This window comes from Chrysochloris asiatica, unplaced genomic scaffold (genome assembly GCF_000296735.1).
Source record: "Chrysochloris asiatica unplaced genomic scaffold, ChrAsi1.0 scaffold00097, whole genome shotgun sequence".
In the NCBI taxonomy this organism is placed as follows: Eukaryota; Metazoa; Chordata; class Mammalia; order Afrosoricida; family Chrysochloridae; genus Chrysochloris; species Chrysochloris asiatica.
In genome coordinates this window covers 5583201-5597151 of record NW_006408615.1, presented here as the reverse complement: position 1 = coordinate 5597151, position 13951 = coordinate 5583201, and the positions used below count along the sequence as shown (strand labels likewise).

The window sequence follows — 13951 nt, the reverse complement described above, 5'->3', positions numbered from 1 at the left end:
AGTGAGGTTGGCCCAGGATCGGACATTGTTTCATTCTGCTGTGCATGGGGTCACTATGAGTCGGTTCCGACTCGATGGCACCTTACAACAACAACAACAACCTGGAACTTGAGGAAAGAGTTTCCCCTAGCCGTTTTACCGGGGGAGTCCACAGACCTAAGATAAGGTCTCTTTGTGAAGTGCTGTTGAGTTGGTTCTGATTCATGTTGTTTTTAAGTGCCGTCGAGTTGATTCTGGCCCATAGCGACCCTGTATAGGGTTTCCAAGGAGCAGCTGGTGAGCTTGAACCACCAGCCTTGCAGTTCAGACGACTTTGCAGTTTGCCGCATTAGCCCACAGCGCCACACCAGGACTCCTGATTCATAGCGAAGCTGTAATAAGGTTTCTGAGGAGCGGCTGGTGGGTTTGAATCGCTGACCTTGTGGGTTTGAAATGCTGACCTCTGCTGCAGCATTTCCCCAGGACCCTTCCCCTTTCTGTGGTCGTCAGGCCCAGCCCAGGGTACATGCTCAGTCCATTTGGATTGTGTCCGAGTTTGCCATGTGGTCACAGCCACTCTGAGTAAGTGAGTGGTCTCCTCAGTTGGGACGGAACCAATATATTGAGTGGATGCCAATTCTTGACCCCAGAGATCCAGAAAGGACGAAGACAGCCTCTATTTTTCAGGGACACCCAGGCTAGCTGAGGACTAATTAATGTAGTCTTATGTGGGTACACACTGCACTGTTGGTCGTGTATACAAAGTTCCAGTGGCACCTAAGGGTGGGGAGCTGGACAGCAGAGGAGGTTCCCTGGTGCTGGGGTGTGCCATAGGCTGGAAGGAGAAGGCAGCTAATTGGGTGGGGATGGTGTGGAAACAACATTCTGGGCCAGGGGGTTCAAAGTCCTTGCTGGTCTTACCAGAAATTCATGCTTGTGCATTCTTGGGACAGCAAATGACAGTGAGCCCAACCCCAAATGACTTTTTCTTTATACTGCAAATTAATTACTATGCACCTGATACATTCGGCCGTGAGTTAGATTAGTAACTTATTCACAGCTAGTTGGCTTGAATTTAGCCCCACAGTTTCCTTTAAGTTAAAATATAATACAGGATGGAGGGATGGTGCCCGTGTGACACGTTAGTGTGTGATACTGGAAATTTTTCACAAGACGGCTAGTTCAGGGATTTATTATGGTCTATTCAGAGCGTTGGTTGTCCAGTTTCCCTAACAGGACTACTTTCCTTCTGTCGTGTTCAGTTTGCCATAGATAGGGTCCAGAGCTGTTGCTATTCTTGATAATCCATCCTGGGAGAAACAGATGCTGTGATTTCCAGTAGAGACATCAGGGAAGCGGGGCGGTCCCCATGGGAAGGGAGTAAGTAATAGAGCCCATGGGGAGATGTGGACCACAAAGGATCAGCTGAAGGAAATCATATTGGCTTCTCTGTCTAGGTGTAAATACACATTCCCCCCCCCCCCCCGCAACATCATAGAAATAGATATTAAACGAAAATATCAAAATCTGAAGTGGTTGTTTCTTGACATAGCCTTCATCTAGGTGTAGACATTTCTGAGGGCAGTATTTTCATTCTAACACCTTCCAGAGGACTTCTGCCATCTTTTATTTACACAGGTCAGAATGGTAGTGTTGATATCCTTAAAGGACTGAAATCATGCTCCTTTTAAATGTTCTTTGAGTTTTGGGGACAAAACAAATCTGATGGGGCAAGATCAAGGCTATAGGATGGATGGGGTAGGGTTCCCAATGAAATTCTAGTAGTACATCCTTTGCTACCCTTGAAGGATGAGCAAGTGCATTGTTGTTGTTGTTGTTAAGTGCCGTCGAGTCGGTTTCGAGTGCATTATTGTGATAAAAAAAAAAAAATTCCTCAGTACAACTTTCCGGGCAATAAATACACATTTCTTAGCCATCTTAATAGAATGTAGAGGCAGGCTGTACTTCTGACTGTAAGATCAAATAGTCAATGTCATGTAAACGTTACGCAGCTGCGCAGTAAGGGGTTGCTCTGTTGTGGAAGCTGCCTCACTGTGTCCTGCACTCCTGAGTGTTTCTCAGCAGTTGTGATGCGCTGTGTTCAGTACTCCTCCAGGTTCACTTCAGGTGTTAGCTGTCCGCACTTTTTGTTGTAATATACTCAGTGATAATGACATAGACACTTAGTTGCTACGTACAACTGCTGAGGCAGGATTAACTGTACCCTTGAACTTTTACTGATGGGGTTTGACCCTCATCACTGAGACACTGATTCACGGCTTCACGCTCTGTGTTCAGAGATGGCGGGGTGAGGAGGCTCGGGCAAATCCTTTTCTGTGCAGTTCCACACATTGTCATCAACCTGTACCCTGCCTCCTTCCAAAAGCAACCCTGAGCTCCCTTCAACAGTAAATCCAATACTGTAATGATGAAGGTAAGCGAAGAAATCGGGGACTAGGGAAAATCAGGTCGGTACTCCAAGTCTTGCCATGGTGTGTGTATCTTAATAAGGCCGGCTCTGGGCTTATTAAAGGCTCAGCCAGTGAGGAAAACATGGTAAATTAAACAAGGTGATTCCTATTGTCTCAATTTAAGGCAGAAATAACACTTGGAGTATGAGAACTCATGGACTGAGGCTCCCGGGCCGCGTCTCCTCTGAGTCCTTAGTCACAGTGCACAGGGATTCTGGCCATTCCTGTCAGTAGCTCCGGTGTCTAAGGGTTAAAGGTTACGTACTAACCGAACAGTCATGGCCTAGAACCCACTGCCCCTTTGTGGGAGAAGAGACCTGGTGCTCTGCATTGTGAAAATGGCAGTCTAGACAATCCTGTGGGACCGTCTGCCTCTGTCCTCTGAGGTCACTGTGAGTTGGAATGGACTTAACAGCACACAACAACAACAACAACACAACAGCTCTCTGTAAATGTACCGCTCCCTGATGGTCTGGCTCAATCCAACAGACTGTGGAGTTAGGTTCCACCACAGGTGCATGAGGTGACAATGTGCCGGTGGCAGGTTACCTGTGAGGATCTCTTAAAGGGCCCAGCGTAGCCACCTTTGGTTCAGGATTGCCTTTCTCCAGACAGATCGCCCTTTCTTTCAGGGACTCAGAGTCAGGAAGTTGGCTTACATTTTGGTGCCATGTTGCTCAAACGAATTTTTATCTTAATCTTCATAGCTCTGGAATGTCCTGGCGATGCTCCTGGCACTAGGTGAATGGGAACTGAGATATGCCCCAAGGGGACATCCACCCGCTCATCTTTCTCCCCTGGGTGTGTGCTCCTTCTAGAAAAGCTGGCAAATTTTAAAGTTTCTCCCCCTCATCCATGAAAGTGAATTTGTGTAAGTCACATGGCGTGTTACGCAGCTTCTCAGTAGCTAGAAATCAGATGATGTACTTGGCCTCTCCAGGCAGCCCTTCATATGCATTGTCTTCATAACTGAACTTCAGGGAACAGAGGCTAAGGTCATGCCCCTGATGTCTAGCATGTGATGCAGGGCAGACTCATCAGCTTGAGCTGTCTCCTGATCTAGGATTTAAATTGTCGTAAGAAGTAGAAATCCTCAAGCTAGACTCTAGAATGGAAATGACAGTATTGACTTCAGGAGGGTCCGGAAGAGATTCAGTGACACATCCATGAAAGGTACAGTAGGCCCTCCGTATTGGGACGGAACCTTGATTTTGTGTTCTCAATAAACGCACTGGATTAGAAAAATACAGCTCACCTCCCCTAACACGTCGATTCAAGCTGTTGTCAGAATAGGACACGTAGGGAGGAGGTATTTTTGGTTTCTTCTCCCTGATTAGTAAGTAACACCCCATTTTATCCTTTTTCAGAGACACAGCACCCAGGAGTATCTTCCAGCGAGTCCTGGGAATCCTAAAGAAGTCTTTGCACGATGTTCAACTGGCCTGCAGAGATTCTTCCCAAGCCGAACACCTCGCCTCCAGCCTGCAGTTAATAACAGAATGCTTCCGCTGTCTCCGAAACGCTTGCATTGAGTGTTCTGTGAACCAGGATTCAATCAGGTGGGGTCTTTGTAGTTACAGAAGGGCCTTTGATTATATTTCCACGTGGTGTGCACGCGGCTCATCTCCAGGGCTATCTGTTAGGAATTTTTTTGGTATTAGAGTATCACCCTTTCTCAGTGCATGAGCAGCCTTTTCATCTCCAAGGAGAAATCCAGCACATCACACCTGAGTATAATGATAAAATGAATGGAATGCTGTGTGATCGTGTGCGTTTAATATTAGGGGTTACTTAGGGTTCTTGTATTTATGATTTGTTTTCAGGTATTTAGTTTTGTAAACAGCACTGATATGAACCTGTTTTGATTCTTAAATCCTAAATGCTGCGGCCTCCTTAATTACATATGTGTAATTTTTTTAAGAAGCTTTGGCATTGCAGTGGGTTAAGTGTTGGGCTGGTAACCAGAAGATTGGTGGTTCAAACCTGCTAGCCACTCCATGGGAGAAAGATGAGGCTGTTTGCTCCTGTAAAGATCTCCGGTCTTGGAAACCCAAAGTTGCAGTTGCAATCTGTCCTAGAGGGTCACTGTGATTTCAGTGCACATGTAGCGCTGGCCTTTTCTTAGTTGTAAATGGTTGATGTTGTCATTGGTTACCCTGGTGTTTGCTTTAAACAAGGAGCTCCTTTTCTAAACTAGTCAGATGGCCTTTGTTTCTTTAAGAGTGTGTTAAGTTACACACCTGACTGTCACCAGTCTAGCATTGTCCACATTTGTAAAAGCAGCTAGACAGGAGCTACAGAATGACCCGCTCTGCTCTCACGGCCCACGGCCCTCTCTCCTCTCAGCACGGAGCCCCTCTTCCCTTCCATTGGATGAAACCTGCCTTTATTAAACTTGGAGCGACATTTTTATTAATAAGTGACTAGCTGAGCCACACAGAGCATGCTCACCTTGTCTGTCCCGGACCTGGTGTAGACAGCTTCCAGGCCTCCTGGGCCCACCATGCTGAGTGAAGGAGCTACTCCAGAAGCCCTTGACTGCCTAGACAGTCCTGTACCTGAGACTTCGATTTGATTCATGAGCATTTGAGGATCAAAAGGGAGGGGAAAAGCTGGTGTTGCCTGACTCCAGGACTGAACCGGACCTGCCATCTCTTTGCAGGGCAATGGAGAGAGCACTGGGATGCTTGGTGGTTGTGACCCAGGCTTTGGTCTGACTGGTGCTGTGTGCTGAAAGCAGTGGGCCAGCAGGACGGACCGCTGGGTGGCTCTTCTCCCCTTGAAGGGAGCGCCTCAGAACAGAGACTGCTGGCTCGGCGGGGAGGGAGGGAAGCTTGGGGAGCTGTTCCTAAGCACCAGGCTCTGTCCTGCTGCTGCCCTGGCCGTGTTGTGTTTAATGCGTAGAACAAACCTGCTGCAGCGGTATAGCCTACTACTGGTTTTCCATGTTTACGAGACAAGAAGCTCTGACTCAGAGGTGAAATAGCTTACCTGAGGGTCATGCTCTCAGTGAGACAGCCTAGGGACGTTCTGTCGAGTTCCAGACTAGCTGGCTCTATCTGTCGTAACTCTCCCAGGACATCCACATTGGCCCCGGGGCTGTGCAATGGAGCTGGTCCCGAGGAGTGAGTGAGCCTCTCTGAGGGTCTGCTTTTTCCTCTGTAGAGTAGGGCAAAGTATACCTTTTACCCAGGATTGTGGTGACGTGTGTGTGTGTGTGTGTGTGTGTGTGTGTGTGTGTGTGTGTGTAACACACCAAACAACTGAGCACGTGGTCTGATCAGTAAATAGTAAATGTTTCTGTCTCAGCACTGACATGGGGATAAAAGTTTGTCATTATCTTAATGCTCTTTTAAGATGATTTATTCTTTTCTTTTTTGACTGCAAAAGTGATATGCAAGCCATAAACATCCAAACGTAAAAATAGAAACTATGGCAAATGCAGTGCCCCCCTGTCAGAGTCACACATCCATTCTTGCTCTCAGCTGTCCCGCGCAGACCCATCAAGGCATGGCGCAGTAGTGGCATCTTCATTGCAGGCAGCTTAGGTTGGGCTGAAATAAACAACTTAAAAGGAGTGCTTAATTTTCTGTTTCTTACTGGCTAGAATTATGTTATTATTCACTATTGATTTTCAAAGAGACATTCTAACCATTTAGACTATCAGCTTGGGAAAAGACATTTTGTAGTCAGAAATACAAAATCATACATTTTATTTTTATTAAAAAGTTAATCAACAGGGGCGTACCATTAAAGCTCAGATCTTTCTGCGTCTTTTGGCTGAGCCTTATACTTGGGGTGGACTTCACCAACGATATATGGAATGGGCTGTCAGAGAGCAAAGCAAACAATCTGAGTCTTAGGGAATTCTAGAAAATCATGAAAGAAAACAGTTCAGAGCTGTTAGTGTTGCAGGGGTCAGATAGTAAATACTGTAGGCTTTGTGGGCTGTGGGAGCTTTGTCGCAGTTGTCCGACTCTTGCATTGTAGCAACATTCACACACAGTGTCTGAATACAAGTGTGGCCAGGTTCCAGTGAACCTTTAATTTACAGACAAAGGGATTTGAGCTTTATAAAATGTTCACTTTCATGAAATTATTAGTCTTATGATTCCCCTCCCCCAACCATTAAAAAGTTAAAAAAAAAAATCATTCTCAACTTTCTGGCCATAGAGAAACGGGCCCGTTTTCCGTCTGTTTACCATTTGTATGTGTAGAAGCGAGAGTGGGAAGCAGAGGTGGAAGGGAAGCAGTTGCTAAGCCACGTTGTCAGCAGCCCACCAGCATGGAAGACGAGAAGGGGAGCTCAGCCCTCTGACCTCCTGGCCTTGGGGCAGGCGGGAGCCCTGCCGTGTGCGTATTGACCCTGATCTCTGTGAGGGCTGTCCAGTAGTGCAAGGCTGTGACAGGGTTCTGGAATATTCCATCCATTCGGATCAGGATTCTTCTTTAGTAGTAAAACAGCTTTTTTTATTTGATTCTGACTTACCTTGAGAGACATGAAGAGACTAGGGGACTACATTAGTTTTCTGTTGCTGCTGGAAAAGATAAAGATAAACTCAGTATCTTCAAGCAGCAGGAATTCATTGTCTTACAGTTCTAGAGATCAGAAATCCAGAACCAGTCTCACTGGGCTAGGAGTCCACAGGGCCATTTCACTCTGGAGGCCGAAGACAGCATCTGCTTCCTTGCCTTCTCTAACTTCTAGAGAGCACCTGCTTTCTTTCTTTTTTTTCCTGTTACTTTATTTATTATTATTTTTTAAATTGGGAATTGAGTAAAAGTTTACATGGCAAATCCTTAGTTTTACATTCAGTAAATCATATTTTGTTTCGTGTACTATCATTTACCTGCACTTACCTAGTCCCCTTTTCTGTTTTTTAAGTTTTGATTGTCAATTGAGTGATAGTTTACATGGGAGAATATCGGTTTTATACTCATTTCACTGCAATGGTTACAATGTCTTCTGTGCATCATTATTAAACAGTATTTGCTTCTATTCCCTCTGTTTCTTTTTGGGGGGGTGGGGGGAGGGTATATGCAAAAGCCCTCAGGAATATAAAATCATGTAAATAACCGCAGGGCACATTCTGCAAGCCTGCCTCCTGGCCACCAGCACCGGGCCGCCAGCACACAGCCTTCTCCTTGAATGAGTCTAGGGTTCTCAGCTGAGAGCAGCTGCCTTCCTTGGCTCATGGCCCCATCCTCCTCCTTTAAAGGCAGCGGTGTAGCATTTCTGGTGTCTCTACTCCTCTTGTAAGGAACCTTCTGATTATATTAGGTAATCCAGAATAGTCTCCCTATCTCCACATTCTGAACTTGATCACATCTAAAAAATCGTTTTGGTTCTTTAAAGTAACAAAATTACAGGTTTTGGGGATTAGGATGTATCGATCTTTGGGACTGCCATTGTTTGGACACAGTCTCCCTTTTGCCCCTCAAAGATTCACATCTGTTCCACTAGCAAAATACATTCATCTCATCCCAAGGACCCTCAGATTCTTGACTCATTAAGTTCAAAATTATATCTAAGTCTCATTAGACCAAAAGTCCCAATCTCATCATCTAAATCATCTACATTACATCTGAGTAAGATTCTGAGTATGGGCCATCTTGGGGCAAAAGTTTCTCTGCATCTGTGGACCTGTGAAATTAGAAAACAAGTTAACTTGCCTCCGAAATACAGTGTGGGATTGGTATAGGATGTGGCGCTGCAGGATAATGCGCTTGAACGTGAGGTGACTTTGAGCTACAACGGCAGCAGTTCAAACCCACCAGCCACTCCTTGGAAACTCTGTATACAGGGTGGCTATGACCTGACTTGATGGCACACAACAACAGCAACAACAAAAATTCAGTTAGAGATATTCTCCTTTAAAAGGGGGAAAAAATGGAAGGAAAGAAGTCACCTGACTTCAGATTCAAATTGGGCAGCGTACTGGGCTTCAAGAGCTGCTTTGAGACTGTCCTTCTTCCCCCTCAGCCCTGCCCACAGCTGCCTTTTTCAGGAAGGGTAGCAGGTATAACAGCGGAGGAGTTCTGTCAGCCTGTTTCCTTGTGGTGAATGTTGGGAGCTTGACAGCCTGCTCTCAGTTCCTCCTTTCTCTGGGCCTTTGAGTTGAAGCTGACAGCGATCCTACTGCCAGAATCTCAAAAACCTGGTGGGTCTTCTCGGCGTGTTACGGGGATTCGCACCATTAGGTAAGAGGACCTCCACCGAATGGGAATCTCTGTGGAATATTGATGGTTATGCTGAGGTAGCTGAGGGAAATTCATGAATCACATACCTAATCTCTACCAGACGCCCTCGGTGTGGCCAGCATCTGAGACCTGATTATCCCGAGGCCCTGCTGAAAGGCCCTGTGGCCACACCCTTGGCTTTGCCTCCATCACGTGCCTTCCGGAATGCTGCTAGGCTGAATTTCCCGATCAGCATGGACTGGCTCCTCTTCACTGAGCAGCTCTCCGTACTGCTGATCACTTTCCTCGTGCATCTTACTTTCAGCAGCAAGAAGAAACCAGGTGGCACCTTGAGTGACTTGCTTTGGAACGCCATCAGCTACATAGCCAAGCTCATTGTTGATAAGTTTGGTGTTCCACGTGACTGCTAATCTTCCTGCCTCTCTGTAAAACGGCCGCCTTTCCTCCATTTCCAATACCACGCTTCGTGTTTTCTTCTGAGCCCTCACCAGCAGTAGCTTTGTTTCTGCCAGCTGCCTTCTGTTCTAGGCTTTTCCTGCCATGCGCCTCAGAATTCTTCTAGCTTCGATCCATTGCCAAATTCCAAAGCTATCTCCCTACTCTGAGGTATTGGTTACAGCAATGCACCACTTCGGGAACCAGAGTCTATTAGTTTTCTGACTGCTGTAACAAATCATCATAAACGTATTGGCTTACATAACCACTCATGTTTTATTTTAGCATTCTTGAGTTCAGAGACCTAAAATGGGCTGACAGGGTTTTGTTTGTTGTAGAAGTTCTAGAGGAGAATTCGTGCTCTCATCGTTTTTAGCTTTGAGTGGCTTCTTCCACCACTTGCCTGTCAGTGTGTCATGCTGTGGTGGCTTGTGTGTTGCTGTGAGGCTGGAAGCTATGTCAGTGGTATTGTAAATGCCAGCAGGGTTAGCCATGGTGGACAGGTTTCAGCTGAGCTTCCAAAAGAAGACAGACTAGGAAGAAGGAGAGGTGGATCACTTCTGAGGGGGCTTGTTGGTTGGTTATGTGCCATGGAGTCGGTTCTGACTCATAGCGACCCTGTGTAGGGCTTCCAAGGCTGTAAATCTTTATGGGAGCAAAAAGCCTCATTTTTCTATCATGGAATATCTGGTAGTTTCGAACGGCTGACCTTGAGGTTAGCAGCCCAACTCGTAACCACTACGTTAAAACATCGTCTGAGATCGTGCTGAAAGATAACCCCTCAGGTTGGAATGCACTGAAAATATAACTGGGGAAGAGCTAACTCAAGTAGAGTTGACTTTAATGACATGGATGGAGTAAAATTAACAGGACTTTTATTTAATGATGGAGCACAGCTCAAAATGAGAAGTAACAGTTGCAAACATCAGTTAATAATCAGCACATGGAATATATGAAGTATGAATCTAGAAAAATTTAAAGTCATCAAAAATGTAATGGAACACATAGAGACTGAAACCCTAGGAGTAAGCTGATATGGACTGATCCTGGCCATTTTGAATGGGACAGTCATATGGTGTACTATGCCAGGAATGACAAATTGAAAAGGAATGGTGTTGCAGTCTCCAGAAAGAACATTTCAAGATCTATCTTGAAGTCCATTGAGAAAGAGGAAGACTCCCAACAAGATGGATTGGCACAGTGGCAGCAGCAATGGGCTGAAGGGTAACAAGGACCATTAGGTTGGCCCAGGACTGGGCAGTGTTTTGTTCTGTTGTGCATAGGTCTGCTATTAGTCAGTATCAACTCGACAGCACCTAACATTACAATGACTGCAACAATCTTGAAGTACAAAGCCGTTGGTGATAGGATAGTATCCATACACCTACGAGGAAGATCAGTTTAGTACCACTATTACTCACATATATGCAACAACCACTGTAAATTCACACGTGATGAAATTGAATAATTCTTCCAACTTCCTTCATTCTGAAAAGGATCAAACATTGGAATCCAGATGCACTGATAATTAATGGTTGGGTTGTGAATGTTGGAAACAAGAAGAAGAGGTCAGTAGTTGGAAAGTATACCTTTGATGATAGAAACAATGCTGGAGATGCCATGATAGAATTTTGCAAGACCAATGACTTATTCATGGCAAATGTCTCTTTAAAACAAAATAAAAGGAGACTATACACATAGACTTTACCAGATGTACCACACAGGAATCAAATGGACTACATCTGTGAGAAAAGACAATTGAGAAAGCTCAGTATCATCAGACAAAACAAGGCCAGGGGCCAACTGTAGAACAGAACATGAATTGCTTATATTCAGCAAGTTCAGGCAGAAGCTGAAGAAAATGAAAACAAGTCCACAAGAGTCAGACTATGACATTGAATATATCCCACATGAATTTAGAGACCGTCTTAAGAACACTAATCACCAAAGACCAGAGGCGTTGTGGGATGACTTTAAATACATCTTTCCTGAAAAAAGCAAAAGGTTGTTTGAGACAGGACAGAAAGACCAAAATGGATGCCATAATAGACTGAAATTTGCCCGTGAGCAAAGAGAAACTGAAGCAATTGTAAGAAAAGCTACAGTAAAACAGCTGAACAGAAAATTTCAAAGGTCACCTCAAGAAGATAAAATATTACAATGAAATGTGCAAAGGCCCAGAGTCACAAAACCAAAGGAAGAACACACCCAGCATTTAGTAAGCTGAAAGAACGAAGGGGAAAATTCTAACCTTGACTGTAATTAGTGAAGGATTCTATGGACAAAATACTGATGCAGGAAACATCAAAAGAAGATGGAAGAAATACAGAGAGTCACTTTAGTAGAAAGAATTGGGTGATTTTAAGAAGCATCACACGATTAAGAACTAATGATACTGAAGGAAGAAGTACAAGCTGCACTGAATGTGTTGGCTCCAGGAATTGATGGGATGCAAATTGAAATTGTTCAGCAAACTGATGTAGTCTTGTCTATGCCAAGAAATCTGAAAGATTTGACCTGGTCAACTGGTTGGAAGAGATCCATGTTGTTACCATTCTACAGAATGATGACTCACTGGATTGTGGAGATCATCAAACAATATCATGAATATCACATGCTAGTGAAATTTTGCTGAAGATAATTTAAAAATGGTAGTAGCAGTACATTTACAGGGAGCTGCCACAAATAAAAGGCAGATTCAGAAGAGGACATGGAAGGAGGGATAACATTACTGATGTCAGATGCATCTTGGTTCAAAGCAGAGAAGACCACAAAGATGTTTATTTATGCTTTATTGACTATGCAAAGGCATTTGACTGTGTGCATCATAACAGACTTTGAATAGTGTTGTGAAGAATGGGTATTCCAGAACACATAATTGTAATGTACATAAACCAAGAGGCAATAGTTAGAACAGAACAAGGGAATACTGAATGACTTAAAATCAGGAAAGGTGTGTGCTAGGGTTGTAGTCTTTCTCCATATTTATTCAGACTCCCTGCTGAGTAAATAATCGGAAAGACTGATTTATATGAAGAAGAGCATGGCATGAGAATTGAAGGAAAGCTCATTAATAGTCTTCAGTAGCAGATGACACAACTTTGCTTGCTGAAAGTGAAGAGGACTTGGCTGATGAAGATCATGGACTACAGCCTTCAGTAAGGATAGCACCTTGATGTAAAGAAAACAAAAAAGTGGACCAATAAATAGCATCATGATAAATGGAGAAATGATCAGAGTTGTGGAAGACTTCATTTTGTTTGGATCCACAATCAGCATTCATGGAAGCAACAGTCAGGCCATCAAAAGATATATTTATTGCATTAGACAAATCTGCTTCAAAAGTCTTCATTAAAATGTTAAAGAGTGAAGATGCCAGTTTGAAAACTTATGTGGCACATCCTAAGCCCTAAGCCGTGGTATTTTCAGTCGCCTGATCTGCATGTGAAAGTTGTTGTTGTCAGGTGCCATCGAGTCGGAACCGACTCATAGCGACCCCATGCACAGCAGAATGAAACAATGTCCGATCCTGGGCCAACCTCACTACCGCTGCCACTCTTGAGTCCATCAGTGCTGCCACCTGGCTGATCCATCTCGTTGGGGGTCTTCCTCTTTTTCTCTGACCCTCCACCTTACCCAGCATGACATCCTTCTCCAGCTACTGTTTCCTCCAGACAATATGTCCAAAGTATGAGAGACGAAGTTTAGCCATCCTGGCCTCCAAGGAGCACTCTGGCTGCACTTCTTCCAAAACAGATCTGTTGGTTCTTTCGGCAGTCCATGGCACTTTCAGTATTCTCCTCCAACACCACAACTCAAAGGCATCAATTCTTCTACGATCTTCCTTATTCACTCTCCAGCTTTCGCATCCATATGAGGCTATTGAAACCACCATGGCCTGGGTCAGGCGCACCTTAGTCCTCAAGCTGACATCTCTGCTCTTCAATACTTTAAAAAGTTCCTGTGCAGCAGATTTGCCCAGTGCAGTACGTCGTCTGATCTCTTGACTGCTGCTTCTATGAGTGTTGATAGTTGATCCAAGAAGAATGAAGTCCTTGACAACTTCAATCTTTTCTCCATTGATAAGAATGTTGTTTATTGGTCCAGTGGTGAGGATTTTTGTTTTCTTGACATTGAAAGTTGGACAGTGAAAAAGGAAGACCGTAGAAAAATTGATGCATTTGAGCTGTGGTGTTGGAGGAAAATATTGAAAGTACTATGGACTGCCAGAAGAACCAACAGATCTGTGTTGGAAGATGTACAAACAGAATGCTTCTTAGAAGCCAGGATGGTGAGACTTTGCCATTAGTGCTTCAGACATGTTCTTAGGAGGGACCATCCCTAGAGAAGGACATCATGCTTGGTAAAGTGCAGGGTCAGTAAAGACCTCTGAAGAGGTGGATTGGCAGCATCAGTGGGCTCAGATAGAACCTTGGTGAGATGGTGCAGGACTGGGCAGTCTTTCGTTGTGGTGCACATGAGGTTGCTGTGAGTAGGAACCAACTCACTGACGACACCAAACAAGAGGCTGCCCACATTCCCTGACCCATGGCCGTCTTCATCTGTGCCTTCACGCCAGCTTCTGGCCACGTATCTTCTCTGGTTCTGGCCACACATTTTCTCTCAGATGCTGACCCACACGTTTTGTAATCGGAAGATCTCTACACTCTATGGAAAGGTTTTATAAGTCACAGGGCCTTGTTAGGGAGCCGACCTCAGGGACTATTACCCGCAGTCTTCCCAGCATTTATTAAGCCATCTAGTGAAATGCCACTATTATTCAAATTTATGCACCAACCACTAAAGCCAGTGAAGATGAAATAGAAGAATTCTACCAACTTCTTCAGTGTGAAATCGATCAAACA

The 13951-nt window shown here is 44.6% G+C and overlaps 1 protein-coding gene across 1 annotated transcript in view; it reads left to right on the top strand.

Moving 5' to 3' along the window:
• Nucleotides 1-13951, top strand: part of ATXN10 (ataxin 10) — a 180944-nt gene that overhangs the window by 22969 nt on the left and 144024 nt on the right. The window contains exon 2 of the mRNA XM_006866892.1: nucleotides 3818-4009. Within this exon, the coding sequence (XP_006866954.1) occupies nucleotides 3818-4009 (192 nt within the window). The remainder of the gene's footprint in view (nucleotides 1-3817; nucleotides 4010-13951) is intronic.